The following is a 22,712-nucleotide window of genomic DNA, read 5'->3' as shown; positions in this document are numbered from 1 at the left end:
ACACCTGTGCTTCTCCCGACTGTAACCCACTAGGCCCTTCTTCCTTGTCTTACATCCTCCCCCCGGAGCTGTCAGCTCTTCAGGATAGCGCTGCTTCCTCTTCCTAGACGCATCTCCAGGACGGAGCATTGTTTCTGGCACCCAGCAGGTGTTTAATGAGTATTTTTAAAGTAAAGCAACACAGAAAGCATGGTAGACAGCAGGTATCTCCTTCCATCTTCATGTCTGAACCCAGATCAAGAGGTATTTTTGCTCAGACCTGAAGTGTATCCATAGAGTTGTGTCATTTACAAAGAGTTCATAGCGATCAATAAGAAAAATGCTACAAATCCAATAGGAAAAGAAGAGACGCTTCAAAGAAAAGTACAAACGAATGATCTTACACACAAGAAAAATATGCAGTATCACTAGTGAATTTTAAAATATCAAAGTAAAATAAAAATCAGATGCAGTTTTAAGCCTTCAATTCATTGCATAATATTTAAAAAATGGAAATACCCTTTATTAGTGAGGGTGTGTTGACTGCATCTTTACACCCCTGTCTTGGTCTGTTTGTGCTGCTGTAATGTTATCACAAAATATCACAGACCAGGTAATTTATAAACAATAGAAGTGAGTGTATGTCTCACAGGTCAAAGGCTGGTCCAAGATCAAGGTGCTCGCATTTGGTATCTGGTGAGACCTTCCCTCTGTGTCCTCACATAGAGGAAGGTAGAAGGTCAAGAGGGCTGAAGTCCCTCCCTCAGGCCCTTCACAGTGACATCTAATCCCACTCATGAGAGTCGACCCCTCATGACTTAATCATCCCCCAAAAGGCCCCACCTCTCAATACCACCACCAGGGGAATTAAGTGAATTCAATGTGAATTAAGTGAATTCAATGTGAATTTTGGAGGGAACACCATCATTCCAACCATAACAAATACCAGGGCAATAAATAGAAAACACCACCACAAGGCCTTTTATCTCTGGCTTTTGTTTGTCTCTTGTTTAAAAGTAAATAAACATTAGGTTCACTAGTGAATCAGAATACAAAAGGCACAGAAGAATTGCTTTCTTAGTGACATTAACATTTTTGGATTATGCAGTATCATTAAGGGGATATCTACAAACACACAGAGGCTTTATACATCTCCTACTTGAGATCCAGTGGCAAGACACCTGTTATATCTAGTGTCCACAAATTTAAGTCAAAAAACATAATTTTTTTTTGCTTTTTTTTTGAACAAATTATATTTTTAGGTTATTAGAACTTAATGTATCAAATCATGTTATTTTGAAACGTTTTCCTTTATGAAGTTGATTTGAAACTAACTCTGAAAAGAACTGAGAACATTGTATACTAAATGTACCAAAGCTTTGTTTTAGATACGTTCAAAACATTTAGAATAAGCAGTTTATAATTACCCTAGAAATTGCTTAATAATAACATATTGAACTGATGAAATCACTTTCTACAAGTGAGAATACGGTAATAATTGTTCAGGAACTACCTGTCAGGGAAATTGATAATGATATATGAAGTCCTTTGACTGAGTCTCTGCTTTGCTCATAGGTTGTTTTGAATTTAGAGGCTGTCCTGGTGAACAGTGGCAGAGTGGAATGAGGTCAGTCTGTGTGTGCTGAGGAATGCATTCCAAGTACAAGACAGGTTCTTAGAGAATGACTCTTTTCTTTGAGACACCTGGTTCTCCTTGGGCCCTGTTCCCTGAGCTCTTCCATCCCCAGCATTGCTTATTATGGAGCCCAGCACGCAGTAGGTACCCCAGCTGTACTGAGGATAGTTTTAGAAATGAATCGGATTAGATATGCTGAAGTAATCAAAGCCTTTTCTATTGTCTGCTCTTTAATGGATCTGCAACAAATTTCTGTTCAATCTACTGAATACTTATAAGGCAAATATTTATTAACAATCATAATTATTATTTATATTTTCTTCTATTAATAGATAAATAGAAAATATTTTCTACTGTTACAAAAATGAAAAAAAATTATAGCATTACCTATTAGGTATGATAAGAGAGATGATGTGAGTTAAAAGCAGAGCGCAAAGATGTAGTAGCTAAGAATGTGGACTGTGTGCAGCAGCACCCGTAGTTCAGTGGGTAGGGCACCAGCCACATACACCGAGGCTGGCAGGTTCAGACATGCAACTTGGCAAGGACCATGTTCCCACGTGCTCCAGCAGATATGCCTCCAACTAGAGATGGGGTCTCCTTGCACTCAGCCCGGGCCAGCTAAACAACAATGATGACAATTGCAACCAAAAAAATAGCCGGGTGTTGTGGCGGGCGCCTGTAGTCCCCGCTACTCAGGAGGCTGAGGCAAGAGAATCGCGTAAGCCCAAGAGTTGGAGGTTGCTATGAGCTGTGACGCCGTGGCACTGTACCGAGGGTGACATAGTGAGACTCTGTCTCAAAATAATAAATAAATAAATAAATGAAAATAAATTTTTTTTTTTTTTTTGTAGAGACAGAGTCTCACATAAAAATAAAATTTTCATTTCCAAATAGTTCAAAGTCATTAGTGGGATGTAGGAACTCACTGGCCTGATCTCACCTCTCCCAAGCTTTGCACACAGAAGATCCACTACCACGTTAAATAATTAACGAAACTGACTAAAAGAAATCAACGAGGAGGAGGTGGGTGCTGGAGTGAGTTTAATATTGGGATTGTTGAAAAGTTAGATGATCATAAATGTCTGTATTAGATGGGGAAGAAGTAAAAAAGTCAGAAGAGCCTCCACAGCTGCTGTCCCTTGAGGTAAGTAGGGGCCTTTCAGTTGTTTGCTAAAACGGTGAAAATTTAAATCACTGCCACCAAATAGTCCCAGCCCCTCTCTGATGTAATCTGAGGAATAAAATACTAAAAACATCACCAAGGCTTTGCCTTTCCCCCAGATCTATTTTGACTAGCACAGCCTACAGCTGTTTACATGGGGGAAACACAGAGTCAGCCTACCATTCCTGACGTGCCTTTTAATAAGTCACCTGACAAGATCAACAGGAAGAAAAGAAAAATTGAGAACAGGTGCTGGAGGAGCCAGACAGAGGCAGAGGAAGACGGATCCTGCTTCTCCCTGCTCTTAATCAAGTTGGCACATCGTTCTGTTGCCAGGACCCTCTGGCTTGTAACAGTGGCTACCCCCATTACCTCCAGTGTGGGCTCTGATAAAGAGACCTAAAATTCCAAATGAATGCCCAGATGCCTTCAACAAAAGGAAAACTGGATTTCAGTAGGGATTACTTTACTATCATAAGCCAAAATGCCCCACTGGCCCCCACAGAGACCATTTGACCAGGTGAGGCCGTTCATGATGGCAGTGTCACCTTGGGAACATGTGGCACCATTTGTCGATGAGTTGTCATTTCCGGACGGATGTCTTCATGCCTAGCATCAGTCTTTGAGAAACTCGACAAGCTGTTTTTTAGCATTTGCTTTCTATGAATTGCAGCTTCTCTCAGGGTCTTACTGGCGTTTGTGTTTTACGCTGCGACGACTCTTGTGCAGTGTGTTGTGTAAGTAATAGTGATGGGTTTGGCTTTGGAGTCTTGCTGTTTGTGTTCTTTTTCTTTGTATCTGGTTTTATTGTGTTTCTCTAATGCCACATCGTCTAATCAGCTAGCCAGCCCGGGTTGTCAATGATACCGCAAAGCCTGTCTTCCTGTTTAAATTGGTGGGGAGTCTGTCTTGATGTTAAAAAAAAAAAAAAAAAAGCGCCTGTGTTTGAATAATGCTGCCAGGTAGCCAGTAGCATTTCCATTTAGCTGCAGAAAAATATTAGAAAAATATTAATAGCTTGTCAGCTGTTTTCAATTCTATTGTATTCCCTGGAGGGATAAGAAAACGGAGGCTGAAAATTGCTGGGCTGCTCGGGGTGCGTCTACACTGAGCTGTGACTGTGCTGGCGGGAGAGAACGGTGGGCAAGGCTGGGGTGGCTAGGACATACCTTTTGCTAAGCAGTGGGCAAAAGGCTGTCTGGGTCTTTTGGAATGTTCGTCTTAGGTCCTAAAATGATATGCTTTTTCCTATGCTATCCTATGAGGGTTTAAGGCCTATAGACCAAAATCACAGCCTCAAGTGAAATTGTGATAAATATATAGGTGGGTACAAATACACACACACATATGTATGTATACATACCCGTTTATTTGTATTTAAATAGAGACCTACCGGGTGGCGCCTGTAGCTCAGTGAGTAGGGCGCCGGCCCCATATACTGAGCATGGCAGGTTCAAACTCAGCCCCGGCTGAAATGCAACAAAAAAATAGCTGGCTGTTGTGGCAGGCACCTGTAGTCCCAGCTGCTCGGGAGGCTGAGGCAGGAGAATTGCGGAAGCCCAAGAGCTGGAGGTTGCAGTGAGCCGTGTGACACCACAGCACTCTACCGAGGGCGGTAAAGTGAGACTCTGTCTCTACAAAAAAATAAACAAATAAAAAAATAAATAGAGACCTACTCTAAGCAATTAAGACCACAGTTCAGTTAAATGTTAGCAATTATCTCAGTGAGCCATGGTTTATAAATATTGATGTCCCAACCTGAAGTTAGAGAAGCCCACTTTAACTTTGATTTTTTACCTTTATTTTTACCTCTGCATAATTATATTAGAGGCATACTGTGTGGGTGTCTTTTATTTTTAAATGAGTCATTGTCTTTCCAACGTCTCAGTAAATGATCCATAATCGAATGTGTCAGTATTACTAATTTACTTTCTTTGTTTTCTCTTCTAAATACCAAATTGAAATGTGAAATTCTTACGTGTTGTAATTGTGGATCAGATTAACTTGTTTAGGACTTAGTATTCCCAAAGGGCTTGTTCATAACTGTCTCCCTAATTTCTTTAGGAAAATCAGAATTAATAACTACCCTGAATTGCCAAGTGGAAAAAACAGTTGGCTTAGCCACGAACAATAGAGTCTTTATTCAGATAAATGCAAATGCATTATATTCATAAGAATGATAATTTCGAGAAGTATCTGAACACCATAATTACTTGGAGAAATATTACTATAACAAACATCTTTGGGTGTTGTGTGTTAAAAGGTAATATGAGGAAACCTAAAAACTACATTAGAAAGTTGTATTATAAATACTAAGATAAGAAATTATATAAGAGACGGCGCCTCTGGCTCAAGGAGTAGGGCACCAGCCTCATAAACCGGGGGAGGTGGGTTCAAGCCCGGCCACAGCCAAAACTGCAAAAAAAAAAAAAAGAAAGAAATTAATCATAGGCAATAAGAAAACATATTTCAACTTCCTGAGCTGAAAGGTAAATTCTGTTATGGACAGGCATCTGTCTTTCAGGTAGCCTGTCGTAGTTAGACATCACTCCATGCCATATGCTAGACAATCATCAGTTTGTTAGTTGATGGAATTTTCTAGTTTCATAATTTCTGTGATTCTCCCCACTAATTGGATTAATGATGACTCAGAGTCACACCTATTTTTGACCTTGACGTGTCCAAGTCATTTCCTGTTGACAGAAATCTGATGAAAATGACTTCATTGTCATCACCAAATCTCTATCTGGCCTGGGGAAGTTTAGCTTCAAATCTTCCTGAGTTTGTCCTATGGTGTATATTTTCTTTTTTAGTGTGTGTGTGTGTGTGTGTGTGTGTGTGACAGAGTCACACTCCATCACCCTGGGTAGAATGCCAGGGTGTCATAGCTCACAGTAACCTCAAACTCTTGGGCTCAAGCGATCCTCTTGCCTCACCCTCCTGAGTAGCTGGAGCTATAGGCACCCACCACAACACCCAGCTAGTTTATTCTATTTTTAGTAGAGTTGGGCTCTTGCTCTTGCTCAGGGTGGTTTAGAACCCCTGAGCTCAAGCAATTCACCTACCTTTGGCCTCCTAGAATGCTAGGATTACAGGCGTGAGTCACCACACCTGTCCTGTCCTATAGTATATATTGCTAATTAGGATTTATTTTCTCTTTCTGGCGGTTGCAAAGTCTAGGTCCCATGGGCATCTCATTCTATTCTTCGTCCTTGAATAATATGCCCAATTAGATCTGTTCAGGGTCTTTATATATGTGACTTTACAATGATTTAAGTGCATATATATATGTATGTATGTATATGATAAATATATGTAACTTATATTTAATGAAAAACAATTGAAGACTGTTCAAATTTAACATAGGGATCACAAAAAGTATTTCTATTTATCAGTACAATTCCTTAGTCTTAAATAGTACTTTGTTTTTTCCAAAAGAAAGTAATCAAGGGAAAGAATATACTGCTGAAAATTGCTGCCACAGACATTTGGAATTAATGTTCTCTTGAGGAAAAAATAAGAACATTTTCTTAAATAGTATGAGACCATGATGTGATCTACCCCAGTATATAGACTTCAGATAGTCTTTAGAGATGGGGTAGCGTGTTTGCTCTCTGTGAGAAGAGCAGGCAGTGACACTTTGATTAGCTGCATTGATGGTGGTGAGGTTTTTCCAGTAGACAGAATAAAGTGCCTCATAAAAAGAAGCATGATACTGGTTAAGCTTCTTCCAGATTGTTCCAGACATATAAAAGGGGCAGGGGGAAGGGTCTAACAAATTATGCTATTGGACTCTGCTGACACTTTTCTACCCTTGTGGAAAAAAATTACAAAATGTGTTTTCTTTTTTTGGTACTCAGATGAATATAGGATCAAACCAGTGGAAGAGGTCAAATACATGAAAAATGGGGCAGAAGAAGAACAGAAAATAGCAGCCAGGAACCAAGAGAACTTGGTAAGAATTGAATTTCTCATTTAACAGTGAATTTTGGTGACACCATTGTAATAAAATCTGCACTGCACGTTTAAACTGCAACTTATACCCTGGCACAAGATTTCTTGAAAATGCTGTAGTTATTTATAGCTTGCCTGAAAGCCACATGTTCCTCCTGTATCCTGTTTGTCTCTGAATAAGCCCTTCTTTAATCTTGATAGGGAATGCTTCAGGGAAAATACTAAATTATCAGTGTTTTAAAATAGCTAAATTTAAAGGAAAAAGCATGAAGTAAGATTGCAATTTATGAGGGGAGGATTGTTTTGGCCTCCCACCCCCACCCCCTTCACCTCTTTTAGCTCTTATCTAGGTCAGGATGAATGGTTTAAATCTCATTATCCTGGACGGGTAATGTCAAAGAAGATGCTTTTCAAAGGCAAATGATATACTGTCAAGGTTAATCTCTATCCAGACAATCACTACTTCACATTCACTGTTAAAGGTATGGTGAGTTTTGAGTTAATGTGACGATTGTGATGGTCTGAAATAGGAAATTAGGAGTCTTTCTTTAATAAGAATCAGAATCAGTGTACTTATTTCACCATAATATTCTGTCTCTATAAAAATATTTAGCTAATTGTCCCATTAGGTGATTTCTTAAAAGAGGTTACAAATCAAGAATATACATTTATTCAGTTGGGTTGAGCAAAGTTGTTTTTGTGTATATTTTATGTTTGGATGGCCCGTATTTGCTTCTTTTTTATGATTGAGTGAATATATTTTTAAGATGTCTGCAATGTCATGAAATATTTTCACTTGACTTAAATTCATTTTTTGTATTATGTGTTTTGTTGTTGTTTTTTATTTCTTCTACAGCAGAAGGAGTTGGCAAACTCTTAACCAATGCTCATGACTTTTTAAGGCTGTCATTTTCCATTAACCACATTGAACATCAGAGGCTGATTCTTTTCTTTTATTCTTTTCTGAAAACATGATCTGTAACTTGAAATACTGAAGTATCAACAAGATGAATATTGTAGATCATATTAAAGGAGCCAGAGTACTCTAGATAATGAAATTTTGCATCATAAATGAGATTTCGATTTTAAAATATCACTTAAATCACAGAGATTCATCCTACTCATGGTGCTGGGAAAGGAAACTATGACTAATAGAATTTAATATTATCAGACTTCCTACATGCATTTTTTAAATTTTAAATGGATAAATCAAAAACCTGAGTAGCTAAAATATCAATTTTCATTTTTGTATTTTATTTTGCTAAAAGTCAATGTTTATCCTTACTTGATATAGTTTCCACTTGAATTTTTTTTTTTTTTTGAGGCAGTCTCATTCCATCTATGATGTGACATCATGGCTCACAATCTCAAACTCTTGGGCTTAAGAAATCCTCTTTCCTCAGTCCTGAGTAGCAGGAACTACAGGTGCCTACCACACACCTGACAAATTTTTCTATTTTGAGTAGAAAGACAAAGTTTCACTCTTGCTCAGGCTGGTCTCAAACTCCTGAGCTCAAGCGATTCACCCATCTGGCAGTGACCTTTCCCTGGATCTGACTCCTAGCGTGTGATCCCCACCTCACATGCTCATGTCCCTGGAATTCTAGAGGAAGCAGCACCTTTCAGCTTATACAGCTTCTGAGTTTCTTCTCAACGTGCTGTCATTATAGTTAGGCCCAATAAAACTTTTTTCCTTCTCTCTCAGTTTGCACAGAGTAAAGTAACACTTGATGGCTAGCATGTTTGTTTTTTTTTTTTTTTTTTTTTTTTGAGCACCATGATCAGAATCAGCCCTAGTGCCTTTCTCTACAGACTGAATGGGGATCTCAAAAGAGAAATTTCTAGTCATTCTGCATTTATTATGCATTATATATGCTAACCCTCACCCTTTTATTCTGCTAGCCATTCAGGGTCCAGGGTCCACTTGGTGTATTCAAGTATATAAATGTTAGCCTAGGGAATGGAGAGTGGTTACCTTTGATTCTGAAATATCCAAACTGTTTTCCAAAATTCAAGGGGTGTCAGTTGCTTGTTAGCATGTTGCCTTTGTTCCCTATGTTACCCTTTGGGCTGTATAATCAAGAATTGACTATATGTAATCACGTGGTACTTAACCCTGTCCACTGCAATACAAATGCCTTTTGAGAAGCATATGTTGTTTGAATATATTTCTTGATTTAAAATACAAGGATAACTTCTTAGACTTGAAGCTTCCCCTGGAAGGTGGATGAAATAGATTTAATTCATAACTATTTTTTACATAAAATGCATCCTTTTAAAATAATCAATGTGTCAAGAAATTCTTGTGTTTCAGGGAACGATTTTAAAATGTAGGTCAAAGGGTTTTTTAACAGTTTTTTTTTTTTTTTTTTTAATTCAAACTGTTGACATTAAGGAGATCAGGAAACATGACTGAGGCAGTGTGGTGCAACGGTGAAGGCTTTGGACGCGAGGCAGAAACTGCCTGGATTCCAGTGTCAGCTCTGCCACTTGCTCACCTGTGGTATTTCTTAACTTCTCTAAATCTTCCCCCATCAACTAAAGAAATAAACCATATACCTCATAGTACTGTTGTGAGGATTATAAGACATGCTGGCTGTTAACACTTTGAGTAGTGTCTATCTAACACATGATAAGCGCCTGTAAGAATTAGGCATCAACATACAAAACAAAAGAATATTAGGATCAGTGTTTATTTTTTATTTATGTTAACTAGTGAGAAATTTCTTTTTCTTTCTTTCTTTCTTTCTTTCTTTCTTTCTTTCTTTCTTTCTTTCTTTCTTTCTTTCTCTCTCTCTCTCTCTCTCTCTCTCTTTCTTTCTTTCTTTCTTTGTCTCATTATGTCACCCTAGATAGAGTGCTGTGCCATCACAGCTCACAGCAACCTTAAACACTTGGGTTTAAGTGATTCTCCTGCCTCAGCCTCCCAAGTATCTGGGACTACAGGCGCCCGCCACAATGCCTGGCCATTTTTTTGTTGTTACAGCTGTCATTGTTGTTTAGCAGATCCACGCCGGGTTCGAACCCACCAGCTTCAGTGTAAGTGGCCAGTGCCCTAACCACTGAGCTACAGGCACCAAGCCTAGTGAGAAATTTCTAACTGAATACTTTATGTAAATGTTAAATATTACATGTATGTTGAAAAACCGTGCTTAGGAGCCATGAAATTATTTAAAGAAGAATATTTTGGAAACTTATTATGGACAAAGCACTTACTAAGTATTAAAAGGCACAGCCTTCTTGAAGTCCCTGTCCTGAGGGAGCTTACGGTAAAGTTGAGAGAACAGTTCAACGCCACAAATAGGTATTGATCGATAAATACTGTGATTGTGACGCCTTCTCACAAGACATTTGTACTAGACTCTATAGAGAAACAGAAAATTTAGGAAACCACTGATCCTCGTTTCAAGGTGCTTGTATTACAGTGGGCTAGATAAGTACCAAATGACTGTAACTAAAACAGAGGGAGACTGAACTCTAAGAAAGAAATACAGAGTACCACAGATACTCAGAGAGGCAGAAGTCATGTCTGTTGGGTTATCAGGATCTACATCACGAGAAAGCTGACGTTTAGTTAGGGTGGGCCTCAAAGTCTGGAATGAGGACAAGTGCCCCAGGCAGAAGTAACAGATGGAAAACACAAGGTATGTTTAATAAAAAGCACACAGTCCTGTTTGATCGGAGGATGGCAGAGAAATGGGGAAGTCAGCGGGGAAGCAGTGGGAGACTGGAATAAAAACATAGATGGGCTAATGTGCAGAGCCTTGACGTCCAACTGAGAAGTCTACAATTAAGGCATTGGATTAAAGGGAGGCTTCACATGTTTTTAAGCCAGGAATTGGCAGGCAAGCATTATGATTCAGGAAAGTTTATGTGGCAACAGCAGATGTCATGTGGATTAGTGTGGGGAGATAAGATGGGAGATCAGTCGTAATAGTTTTGGGAAGAGGCAATTAGCCTGCACCAAGGTGTTGGCAAGGAGATTAGAGAAGATCTGGGTAAGGTTTCAGAAGGAGAAGCAACAAGATTTGACACCTTGAAGGCAAAGAAATCGAGAGATAATGGTGATAATACCCAAGATTAGGATCCCCTGGAAAGATGATGGATTGATGGTGGTAACAATAAATAGTGATCTCAGTGACACTGTGAAACAGGTAGGAAGATTGTGTTTGATGAAAATATAAGGTATCCATCTGTGCTTTCATTATTTGTTGTTGGCAATCCTTAAAAAGCTCACAGTGCAGTGCACTGAGAGAGGAAGTTAAGATCATACAGCAGTGTAACAAGTGCAGTGACAGAGCCCTGTGACGCCTAGATTCTGCCATTGTCTGCTTTGGCATACACAGAGGCACATGGGACCCTCGGGAGCTCACTTTCTGATAGTGGAGAGAAGGCATGTGACCTAAATAACCATAACCCCAAGTACAATGTGAAAGTAGAGATTGGTTTTGAGCAAGCAAAGCTTTAGGAACTTGGAGAACATCCATGCGGAGAAGGGATGGAAATGCAGGTGAGGAGCTCAGTACATTGCAGAGACATAATAGGTGTACAGTAGATGTTTGTTGACTTGAATGAACAGACGAATGAATAAATGTAGTTGGACTGAATGTAGACGGCTGAACATTTGGGAATAAACGAGACAGTCAGCAGGAAGTGAAGCAGCGGTGATGGAGGAAAGCATCTGGAGACTCCGAGGGTCACTGCAGGGTGCTCCCTACCTGGTCTGTGCCCACATGAGTCTTTGGATTCTGCCCTCTGTGCTCAAAATGTCCCTTCCCCTCGGTGGTCCTTCATTTTTTGTAAGGTCTGAACTTGCCCATTTCGATCCCTTAACACTTTCTATTCCCAGCCTGGAAAATGCCTTCCCGCTGCACAATCCACTCTTTCATTTTTGCCTGATTTTATCCTATTTGTTCTTGATACTATAGGGTAAATGTCACTATTTAAGGGAACCCACTCCAAACCATATCACCTGTGTTAGTTCTCCCTTTTTTTTTTTCTGATTGCATTTGCTTTCCCCTTTATAGTACTCAATTTTGAGATACCTGTTTGTAATTGTCTTAATATGCATTTCTCTTCCAGATGTAAGCTCATGAGATTAAAAACTTAATCATTTGGAACAGTTCCTAGACCTTAGTAGTTGTTCAGTAAATGCTATGACCTCCAGTCACTGAAGCCCTTTGACTACAGGGTTAAGTGCTGTTGGTTTTCTGAGGCTAAGGGTGATTCATTTATATGTCATTCTTTTATGTTCTTATAATAAAAAGTTGTGCCTTTATCCCAATTGTCATCATTGCATAACGTTTGTATGTTCCACTTTGCTTCTGTCAGACTTTGGTTTCTTCTTAAGAAAGGTGACATGAAACAATAATATTGGCTTTGTAGATTAAACATAGATAAAATCAGTATGAGTCCTAGGCTGGGCAGGGTGACTTGTACGTACCACTTTAGGAGGCCAGGGCAGGAGGATCACTTGAGGCCAGGAGTTCATGACCAGCCTGAGCAACATAGCAAGACCCTCTCACTGTAAAAAATGGAAAAAGAAACCTGGTGGAGCGTTGCCTACCTATAGTCTCACTTGTTGAGGACATTAAGGTGGGAGAATTCTTGAGCACAGGAGTCTGAGGTTTCAGTGAGCTGTGATTGCACCACTGTACTCCAGCCCAGGTGACAGAATGCGATCCTATCTCAAAAACAAAACAATAAAAAAAAGTCCTAAACAAACATATGGGTCCTAACTTCACCATTTCCAGCTTTATAATTTTAGCTAATATCTAAACCTTCTGGACTTCCAGTTCCTCAACTGGAACTTGAGGAATAATAAAATTATGAAAGTATTAGAAGAAAATGTGGGAGCATATGCTTGGAATCTTAGCAAAGCGAGGCTTTCTTAAACAAGATGTAGACAGCAAAAGCTATGAAGAAAAAAGTTTCATAAACGTTTTTGTAAAATAGAATAACTACAAAAAGTAGGTAATACATACACATAAAAGGCAAAGGATTAATATATAGCTGGGATGTATAAAGACACTTGTGTGTAACTGTGGAAAAGATACTTCATTAAAGAAACAGGTAAACGAACAGATGGTTCACAGTAGAGCATATTGGATGATAGCATATAAAAACACGTTCCACGTCCCTAGGACAGTGGATACTCTACGGATCTCTCTCTGAAAAGCACTGGCTGTCGCATAGACGTGCTCGCCTGCGTGGCTGGCGAGCTGCTCTCTGGAACACCTCTGTGTGTTTGCTTCCACACCTAATTGTGTGTTTCCAAGTGCCCATGCGTGCCGGTTCCCCAACCGGTCTGTACTGGGTGAATGTCATTGTAATTATGTAATTTAGTAAAATAATATGAAAACCAATGAAACACAAGTGCTGAGAGAGGTGTTTCAGTGGAAATTAAATTGAATGCTTTGGAAAGTCTTGATGAAGGCAAATTGCTGAAAGCTTGCTGTTCAATTAAATTAAATTCTGCACTCAGATTATTTCATAAGACCTTTACATTCCCACTTTACTTAAGGAGCCAAAACAGGGAATCTTAGATGTGCATTAATGATATGGTTAATGCAGAAAGCATATGTGGAGTAAGGAATCACGGAGAAGCCTTGTCCCTTTGTCAAAAGGTGAGAGAGAAAATGCACGTTAAATGTATTTTAAAATAAAGTCATATGCTTAATGTATACATGCATTTTTATGTCATCCTGTTTTAATTCATTGTATCGTTTAATTATCAGTCTGGATGCTGTTGAGGACTATGACTTTTATCATAATCCAAGAAATGCAAATTAGAACACAATCCCATTTTTTCATTCATTAGAATGACAGAATCTTCCAGTCTGATAATATCAGATTTTGGTATGTTTGTAGGAAAACAAGCTTTGCCTACTAGTGGTAAGCATCTTGGAGGGCAGTTTAATGGTATCTTTTAAAAGTTAAACGTGCACATCCATGTCCCAGCACTCCCATCTAATGTGCCTGAGGAATCTCACCCAAGGTGTTCACTGCAGCATTGTTTATATAAAAAAAAAATTAAAAATAGCCTTTCTGCTTGTCAATAGAAGAATGATAGGTATGCCTGTACAATGCAAGCCAGCAAATTAAGAAATATGGGTCCAACTTATATGAATTGTCATAGGAAAACTATGTGGAGTATAATGCCATTTAAGATTTTTAAGTAAAACAAAATAACAGCACTATATTTTCTATGGCTACCCATGTACATATGTACAGAGAGATTGATAGATAAAACCTGAATGGATGTGTCTCAGACTATTAACAGTGCATACTTGAGTTAACGCGGGACTACACACACCAAAGCTCAGCTTTCTGCTCTGTAAAATGGGATAATAACTGAACCTACCCTGGAGAGATGTTGTGAAAATTCATTAAGATATGCCACTCAACTTTTAGAACAGTTCCTGGCTTAAAAATGCCATGGTTGGCTATTGTGATGTTACATTTACTAATAGAGTTGGGTTAGGTGGGAGTGGTTAGATGTGGTAGTCAAAGGAGATTTTTATCCTTAAACTTAATGTTTTTAATTTTCTCGAGAAGTATATTATTTATGTGACTTAAAATTAATTTTTTTAATGAGATAATAATAACAAAACTAGTTTCAACTTATTGGGCATCTGTAAGGAGTATGACATTTCCTAATTATCTTAAATATCCTCATTCTCTGAAGACTGATTAACGGATTAAGACAGTTAGAAGGAAATTCAAGGATCACCTGGTCTCACTTTATGTAGGTTAACAATGTTAATATAAATAATTTATAGGTGTATTACTCTATACTCAACAGTACCCAAGTTCCTTGGTCTCTCCAAAGTAAGTGGTTTGACATATAAAGAACATTCCAGTTTTAGTTTTGAGGAGTTCCGTCTTACCATCCAATGAAAAATTATCTTGCTTTCCTTAATTAACATTTGTCATTCTCCAGCCATCTTCCCTTAAGAGTATTAAATCATTTGATGGTGGGGTTTGTTTGTTCGTATTTCCTACCTTTGCATGTACTATGTTGGTTTTTGATTCACTACTTACAGTGTTGTACTCATTTGCCACCTGGAAAAAAAACCTGGACCTCACTTCAGATATAAATCAGATGGTGATTTATTATACCTGCACAGATGGGCCACTGCCCAAAGGTGAATGTCCCTGAAGAGAGGAGCAGAGTGATTTTTATACCCTTTTTGTGCTAGGTGGCAAGCCAAACAAAAACAGAAGCAGAATGTGTCCGGTTAGCCCAGGGGCAGGGTTACAGAGTTGGCTCAGGGGGGCTACAGCGTGGCGGTTGGCACTAGGGTGGGATTATAGCGAGTCAGGGGATTATATCGTGGCAGCTGGCATGGGGACAAACTTGGCTTGGGTAATTTTGCTTGAGTAAGCTTTCCACCATTGTTTAGCCATTGCTAGGGGTTTGGGGTAAGTTCTACCTTGTTTTACCTGTTGCTAGGAGTCTTCGGGAACTCAGAGAACTTCCTTGTTCTATTCTGAAGCCTGTTTTTGAAATTAACCGGGGGAACATGCGGGGGACTACGGCTGAGAGAAACCTGGATCTTTTAGGGGGCTGCTCTTTATCACACCAGGTATCTTTGTATAAATGAGAAGATTGTTTTCTATTAAATGGCCGCTTTTGTCCTTTATTGAGTTTTTTGTTTCAGTCTTAGCCATAGAGTTGAAGGCTGATGTGAATCACCCTTGTCTAGGTCACCAATTCCCAAGTACAAACATGACAAAATCAAGAAAAACGGAATATTCCCTTGGGCTTTAGCAGGAAAGGAGACTGGAAGGTTTCAGGTGTGACTACATCCCCTCCTGCATGTTGAGTTTGTGAGAGCTTCCATAACTATCTCCAATGCATTGAATTTCCAATCAATGTCAGGACATCTGATGGCAGAAATGAAGACTCAAAAATTAGGAGATATCTTTGATGAGAGAAAAAGCTCCAGAAACCCGTGAGAGCTCTCTTTGGAGTTTGGCATCTACAGGATGCACTTAGGGGGGCTCATGTTCTCCAAAGCATTGGGTTGACTGACAACCTGAGACATAAACCACAGAATATTCTGCAATTCCATTTGGCAAGTGTGGGTCAACAGAAAAGACAAATGCTCAAGTCACCATATCACTCTAATCATTAGAGTATACCTTAGGAGGAATAAAAGGCATGTGAATAAATACTGTAAACTTTCAGTTGCTAGTATGATGTTTGTTATGATCAGGCAGAAGCATTCCCAGAGACACTCTCATAATTAGTAACCCTCTAAGAGGTGATTTGAACTCTTCTTTTTAACAGAAACGCCCTGTTTACTTTTCCTGTGACTCTGTGGAGCAGCTACTATAATAGCAAGCTGACTTTTCTGTGCAAAGGTTGTCCCTGATGATCTTAGAAATGGCTGTGTACCTTTGAGTGCTCATCCTCAGAAGTAAGGTCAAGTCATTATTCTTAGAGACCAAATAATGAAAAAGACCATGACTTTGACTTGTCCCAATTTTCTATGCCATTTAAATACATATTCCTAGTATTCTTGAGATGAAGGTTAAAAATTTGATGAGTAAAAACTGGTAGTAATAGACAAAGTGTCAGATTCTACGAAGCACCTCTTCTCCCTCCCCACCTTCCTTCCAGAGGCAGGTTGGATTTAAACTCATCCTGAGACTGGGATGTGTTGAGGGAAAGGGGTGTCTATCTATCCTTGAGGGAGGTACTCCCTGGTTTGGGAGTCCTCTAGAAAAGTGAAGAGTTACCAAAACCAAAGTGAATATAGAGAACAGTTCCAGGAATCTGATTTAGAGAAGGGTCCCCTGGCCCCCTGGTTCTAACTTAGTCTCTTCTTGCTTGTTCTAGTGTGCCTAATACAATGTTGACGTGAGCCTGGACTTCCGGATAATTCAGGGAATAGAGTCAGCATCCCAGACCCGATCTACTTAAACATTTTAGTTTCTTAAGGGCAATAACATCTCCTTCCAGAAGAGGGTTTGGACAGCATCATTCTGTACTATCATGTGTGTTGTGGCATAGAAGGAAGAGGCGGGAAGAATGGTCCCTTTTCATTGACCTTAGAAGACTTCCTTGATCCAGGCTCGCGTTTTTGTGTTACTGGAGCCAAGCACAGTCAAGGTCTTAGAGATTATTTTGGCACTGTGGAGATTTGTTTTAGAGTAGAACCGGAGTAGAGTTGAATTCTCTAAGGATGAAGAATTTGTTGAATCAGGCTTCTAAGTTTCAAGTGTTGAGCAGAAGCAAAGTTCCTGATTTAGGAGCAGAATGTTGTGAGTATAAAAAGTATACAAAAATGCTTTGTAAACATAAAGCCCGATGATGGTTATTGGACGATGATTATTGTTATGGCTCATTAAAAGGACACCTGAATTCATTTGGATTTATTTATTTATTTATTTTAGCTGCTATTTTATTGTGGAAACAAAGCTGAGGCGCAGCATACTTCCGGTTGTAAGAGCTATTATCCCTTTCCTTGAAGAGTTATATCATCATAGCTCACTTCAGCCTCTCATGAAGAGGGGTGATAGTAACATGTATCTCAGCTTAGCACAGACAGAACTCAATGACTCAAAGGTGGTGTTTGATCCCATATAATTATCCAGAAAGTCAGGCGTATCAGCATATGACCGACATCCGATTTCAAATGGTCTTTTCTCTTTTCCACGTCAAACCCTGCCTATGTGCAGGTGAGCACAGCGTTAGGGTCTCGGAACACCTTATCTGGAATCAGTTCCTATTTCAGTGGCTCAGTTTTCACTGTCAGGCATCGTGTGGGCTCTGGGGACGTAGGGATTGACAAAGCAGGAAGCTCAAGGGGAGGACAGATAAGTGCACTGCAAGTCTCTTTAGAGAGCCCTAAAGAAGTCTTGGGAAGAACAAGAATGAAGCAGAAGGCCCTAGCTGGGAGATCTCGGCAAACTCGGAGGCCTGACATTGCAGCAGGGCCTCGAACAAGACCTGGTTTGCTTTGGCAGATGAAGTTGGGAAAGGGATTTCAAGCAGAAGAAATAGCATGAGCCAAAAGTGGAGATGTGGCACAAATAATGAGTGGTTTGTGCTGAAGGAATACACTGAGAAGTGTTTATTTGGCTAGTTGGTGGTAGTTTTTAGCCTTTTTTGTTTTTGTTTTTTTGGTCAGCACCTTAATTTCTGGTTTACTGATAGTCACATTGTTTAATGAGTTTGCAGTGTTTGTAACTACGGGATACATAGAACAGATCTCTGCTGGCCTAATTTAAAGATTGAGGGTGTTGATAATGATTTCCTTCTTCCGAGCATTGTTGCAATATGTGATTGCTTTTAAACATGCTTTCCTTGAATGCAAGGTGCTATCTAAAAGTGAGTAAACTTATTTTACTCTTCACCGTCTCCTGCGCAGTAAAGGATAGCTCCTAGCTTATCCCTGAAACTGCCTGATTTAACTTTTGGAAGTACGGCAATCACAATACTGTAGATTAAGATTTCTGGCTTCGGGGCGGTGCCTGTGGCTCAAAGGAGTAGGGTGCTGGCCCCATATGCTAGAGGTGGTGGGTTCAAATCCAGCCCTGGCCAAAAACGGCAAAAAAAAAAAAAAAGATTTCTGGCTTCTTCTCTGAGAGCAGGACCCTGATATTTAAGTAGAAAGTGCAAAGAAGCCTTTCCAAAGCTCGATTCTGTTTGATCCACGTGGTCATTTTAGATATTGGATTTATTTATCTTGCTAAATCTTGGGCATTTTTTGATGCACTTCGTTTACAACAAGTTCAGGCAAATGAGTGACAACTGAGAGGGCCACTAAGGCTTGGCCACCATTACCAGAGCAATAATGCAGTGGTATGTCTTTTCTGCAGGTTGTTCAGATTTCCTTCCTAACTCCCTGTGTAATGCTAAAAATAAAACCAAAGCATATAGATTTCACTCATATGTTGGCAAACTCAGTGAGGTAGCTTCACTTGACATTAATAATTTATGCCTTGGAAGTGAGAGGATCAGAAGCAACCATGTTTCTAAGAGTCTGGGCTCTGGTAAGTGTCTCTTCTTGGGGACTTCGTTTGTGAGCAAATGATACCCAGGGTTAATAGAAATGCAGCCTCATGAGTTTTGTTTTTACAAAAAGGCTCTCAATAATTCTGAAAATGGATTCTATACTCATCATTCAGAAAAGAGAGAAATAAAATCCAGGCATAAAATACTCATGCATCTTCCTTAGAGGGAGGAGAGCGCATTGTTTAGCCTGTCAAGGTTATAACAGATACATGAAGATGCTGTTGTCACTGCCGGCTTCAAGTTCGTAATGGGACTAATTTAATTTATTTACTTGGTGCTTTGTACAATAACGGATGCCAAATGTCTTCTTTCTTTGAAAAGTGAAACAATCAATGATGATAACAATACCGTTCAAAATGTAATGCGCTGATTCAGTTTTGGTCCATGTCTGAGTGTGATGGTACACCGCAGATTTTCATTTCTTGAGAAACTTTTGCTCATAACTGGATAACTTGAAGGCTTGCCTAATTTTAGGGAAATACTTCTCTTATGGATTTTTACAGTGGCGTGGACTTAGACCGTAAAGAAAACAGGAATCTGGTCATTGGGAATGGAATATGAGGTATAGGTCAGAAACAAGTACAAGGTTCATTATCAGCACTGGGGTACAGCAGGATAAATCTGATTCTGGGTCTCCCAGAAGCTAACCAGAGTTCCTTTACTTATGCTGACACCCTAGTAGCAACAAACATACCCAGCCCCCAGATTTTGTTTCTGATACCATTCTCCAATCAAAGGAACTGGGGCTCCTTGGAGAAATGTTGGTTCTTTTTTTTTTTTTGGTTTTTTTGGCCGGGGCTGGGTTTGAACCCGCCACCTCTGGCATATGGGACCGGCGCCCTACTCCTTGAGCCACAGGTGCCGCCTGAGAAATGTTGGTTCTAGAGCTGGGGAATATATAACAGATTCCTGGTGCATCTTGTCATGTTGTAAAATAGGAAGTTCTCACGTATACACACACACATGAACATAGACACACTGTGATGGGGTACGTACGCGAAAGGGACACAGGAACCAACTGAGAGCTCCTCATGGCCAAAGCTGAAACAATTTGATCAACAGAATAAATAATGTAGTATTAAATTACGCTATAAATCTAGTGTTGTATACAAAGTATATACTTCATACAAAATTTAAAACAAATACCCATGAGCATGAGCCCATACTTATATACATAAATGACTGAATAAATAAATGGAGAATAACTGACAAATCTATGCAGAATATTTCTAAATTATTTATGTAGACAGTCTGCCCTTGAGAAGGTGGAGTGTAACTTCCCATTTATTAAGTGTGGGTTGCGCGTCGTTTTTTACTTATAAGGAATATAAGTATGAAAATGGGGTGATAAGGAATATAAGTATGAAAATGAAGATGATAAAAATTACCGTCGATAATGAGAAGTGATGTTGCTAGCATACGCCCTTAATGTGATGGGATGGGAATGGCATTTTATCCTGTGGTCTTCTTCCCAAAACTCATAACCTCAGTATCATCATGAGAAAAAAAAAATCAGATAAATTCCAATTGAGGGACATTCTATAAAATATCTAACTGGTGCTCCTGAAAACCATCAAGGTCATCAACAATAAGAAAAGTCTGAGAGGAGTGGAAGAAAAAGTATCCAATGTACTCAGCTCTACTATGAAGCTAAATTATAGCTTTCACATGAAGGCTATAACCCAACTATAGCACAAGACTATGAGGAAAGGACCAAGGAAGGGGAAGGGAGGGGGGAAGTTTTGGTGGAGGGAGGGTAATGGGTGGGGCCACATCTATGGTGCATCTTAGAATGGGTACAGGTGAAACTTACTAAATGCAGAGTACAAATGTCTACATACAATAACTAAGAAAATGCCATGAAGGCTACGTTGAACAGTTTGATGAGACTATTTCAGATTGTATATGAAACCAGCACATTGTACCCCTTGATTGCACTAATGTACACAGCTATGATTTAACAATAAAAATAAATAAATTAAAAAAAAAAGTCTGAGAAAGGAGTCTAAGGAGGAATGGCAACTAAATGTAATGTGGTAACTTGGATGGGATCCTGGAACAGAAAAATCACAGTAAGTAAAAACTATGATGAGGGAATATCACATCAATGGTGATTTATTCATTGTGACAAATGTACAGTCTAATGTAAGGTATTAATAAAAGAGGAAACTGGGTGTGGGGTAGGTGGAAGGAATTCTCCATATTATCCTCACAAATTTTCTTTACATCTAAAACTTTTTTTTTTTTTTTCCTCAAGACAGAGTCTCAGTCTGTCACCCTGGATAGAGTGCTGTGGCATCATCATAGCTCGTAGTAACCTCAAACTCCTTGGTTTAAGCAATCCTTTTGCCTCAGCCTCCCAAGTAGCTATAGGCACCCACCAAAACACCTAGCAGAAAACACCTATTTTTCTGTTTTTAGTAGAGACAGGGTCTCGCTCTTGCTCAGGCTGGTCTCAGAGTCCTGAGCTCAAGCAGTTCTCCTGCCTCAGTCTCCCAGAATGCTAGGATTACAGCTGTGAGCCACCATGAACTGCCTAAAACTATTCTAAATGATAAAATCTCAGTATTAGAAGAGGATCTATGCTTTTTTGGACACTGTGCAATCATTTCAATATATCATAATTTAATACTTTAATGAACAATTTTTCATAATACCTCATGTCTCCAGTCATTCCCTTAGGATAAATCCCTATTTATAGGATTATTGAGACAAAGAGGTTTTTGATACCTATTTCAAATGACCCTGCCTCCAAAAAAGAAATCTTATATCAACTTGTCCTCCCACAACCCAAGTGTGAGAGTGCTCATTTCTCTTGAACCTTTAATCACTAGGCATAAACAACTTGTATCTTTTTCTGTTGATTTGCACTTCTTTGATTACCACAGTTATAAGTTTGCACTTTCTCACAGGAAGCTGGAATGAAGGTCCACAAGGGTGAGGTCCTTCCTTGTATGTTTTATTCAGGACCCAACATAGAGCAGGTCCTTACAAATATGTGCTGGATAAATGAATAGATTGTATTTCTTGCGTTTCTTATTTGCTGGAATCTTACATTTCTCTTTCATTGGAATCCAGAAAAAAAAAATAGGGCTAAAAGATTTGTTAATTCCATTCTTACGTATGAATATTAAACTAGAAAACTGATAGCCTAAGTGACATCCTCCTTGGACTTGATTCAAATAAGTTGACCCAGCTTCTATTATGCTGCATTTGAATCTGAGCCAAGATTATGCCCTACAAGAACCCTGCATGAAATGAAAGGAACTATGACATTAGCTGAAATTTTCCCGGATCAAAATATTCTAGAGTCAGTCATCCAGGTCCATCTGTACATCTTTCCATTCAATCGGGATACAGAACTGGGATTCTATTTGTTAATGGTTTTGAAATATTAATCAGTTCTTCTAAAATTGTTGACTCAGATATACAAATACAGCTGGGCAGCACAGCTTCACTGGCTGCAAGGTAATTTGGGTCATTCACGTGGTTCCGTACGCCTAAAGAACATCCTCACTCAATGCTGTGAGCTGGGGACATGAAAGTGTATGAGGTTGCTGCTTGAATCTAAGGGCAGCTTATATTCTAGTAAATGATGACCGATTTGAAGTGAGGCTAAAATTCTTACTTGAGTGTTACTGGTCTTATTCACTTTAACATAGAAAATGTTCTCACTAAAATATCTCAAGAATGGGAAAACAAGTATCCAATGTACTCAGTACTACTATGAAATCAATATATAATCACCTACACCTTCATATGAATGGCAAAACAGAACTATAGTCCAGAAAGTAGAAGGGAAGAGGGGAGAGAGAAGGGAGGGGAGGGGGATATGGGAGGAGGGAGGGTATTCGGGGGGACCTCACCTAATGTACGTGATTCAGTGGTACATTTCAAAACTATTAAGAAATGAGTATAATTGTGATGGATGTGTTACTTAGTTCAATATA

The 22,712-nt window shown here is 39.3% G+C and overlaps 1 protein-coding gene across 2 annotated transcripts in view; it reads left to right on the top strand.

The window, feature by feature from the left end:
* The window catches only part of C10H1orf21 (chromosome 10 C1orf21 homolog), a 246,360-nt gene that overhangs the window by 118,751 nt on the left and 104,897 nt on the right, over nucleotides 1-22,712 (top strand). For both annotated transcript variants that reach the window (XM_053606787.1, XM_053606788.1), the window contains exon 3: nucleotides 6,641-6,735. In XM_053606787.1, coding sequence (XP_053462762.1) covers nucleotides 6,641-6,735 — 95 coding nt within the window. The remainder of the gene's footprint in view (nucleotides 1-6,640; nucleotides 6,736-22,712) is intronic.

The sequence above is a fragment of the Nycticebus coucang genome, chromosome 10 (assembly GCF_027406575.1).
Source record: "Nycticebus coucang isolate mNycCou1 chromosome 10, mNycCou1.pri, whole genome shotgun sequence".
Classification (NCBI taxonomy): Eukaryota; Metazoa; Chordata; class Mammalia; order Primates; family Lorisidae; genus Nycticebus; species Nycticebus coucang.
This window is presented reverse-complemented; position numbering and strand designations above follow the sequence as displayed.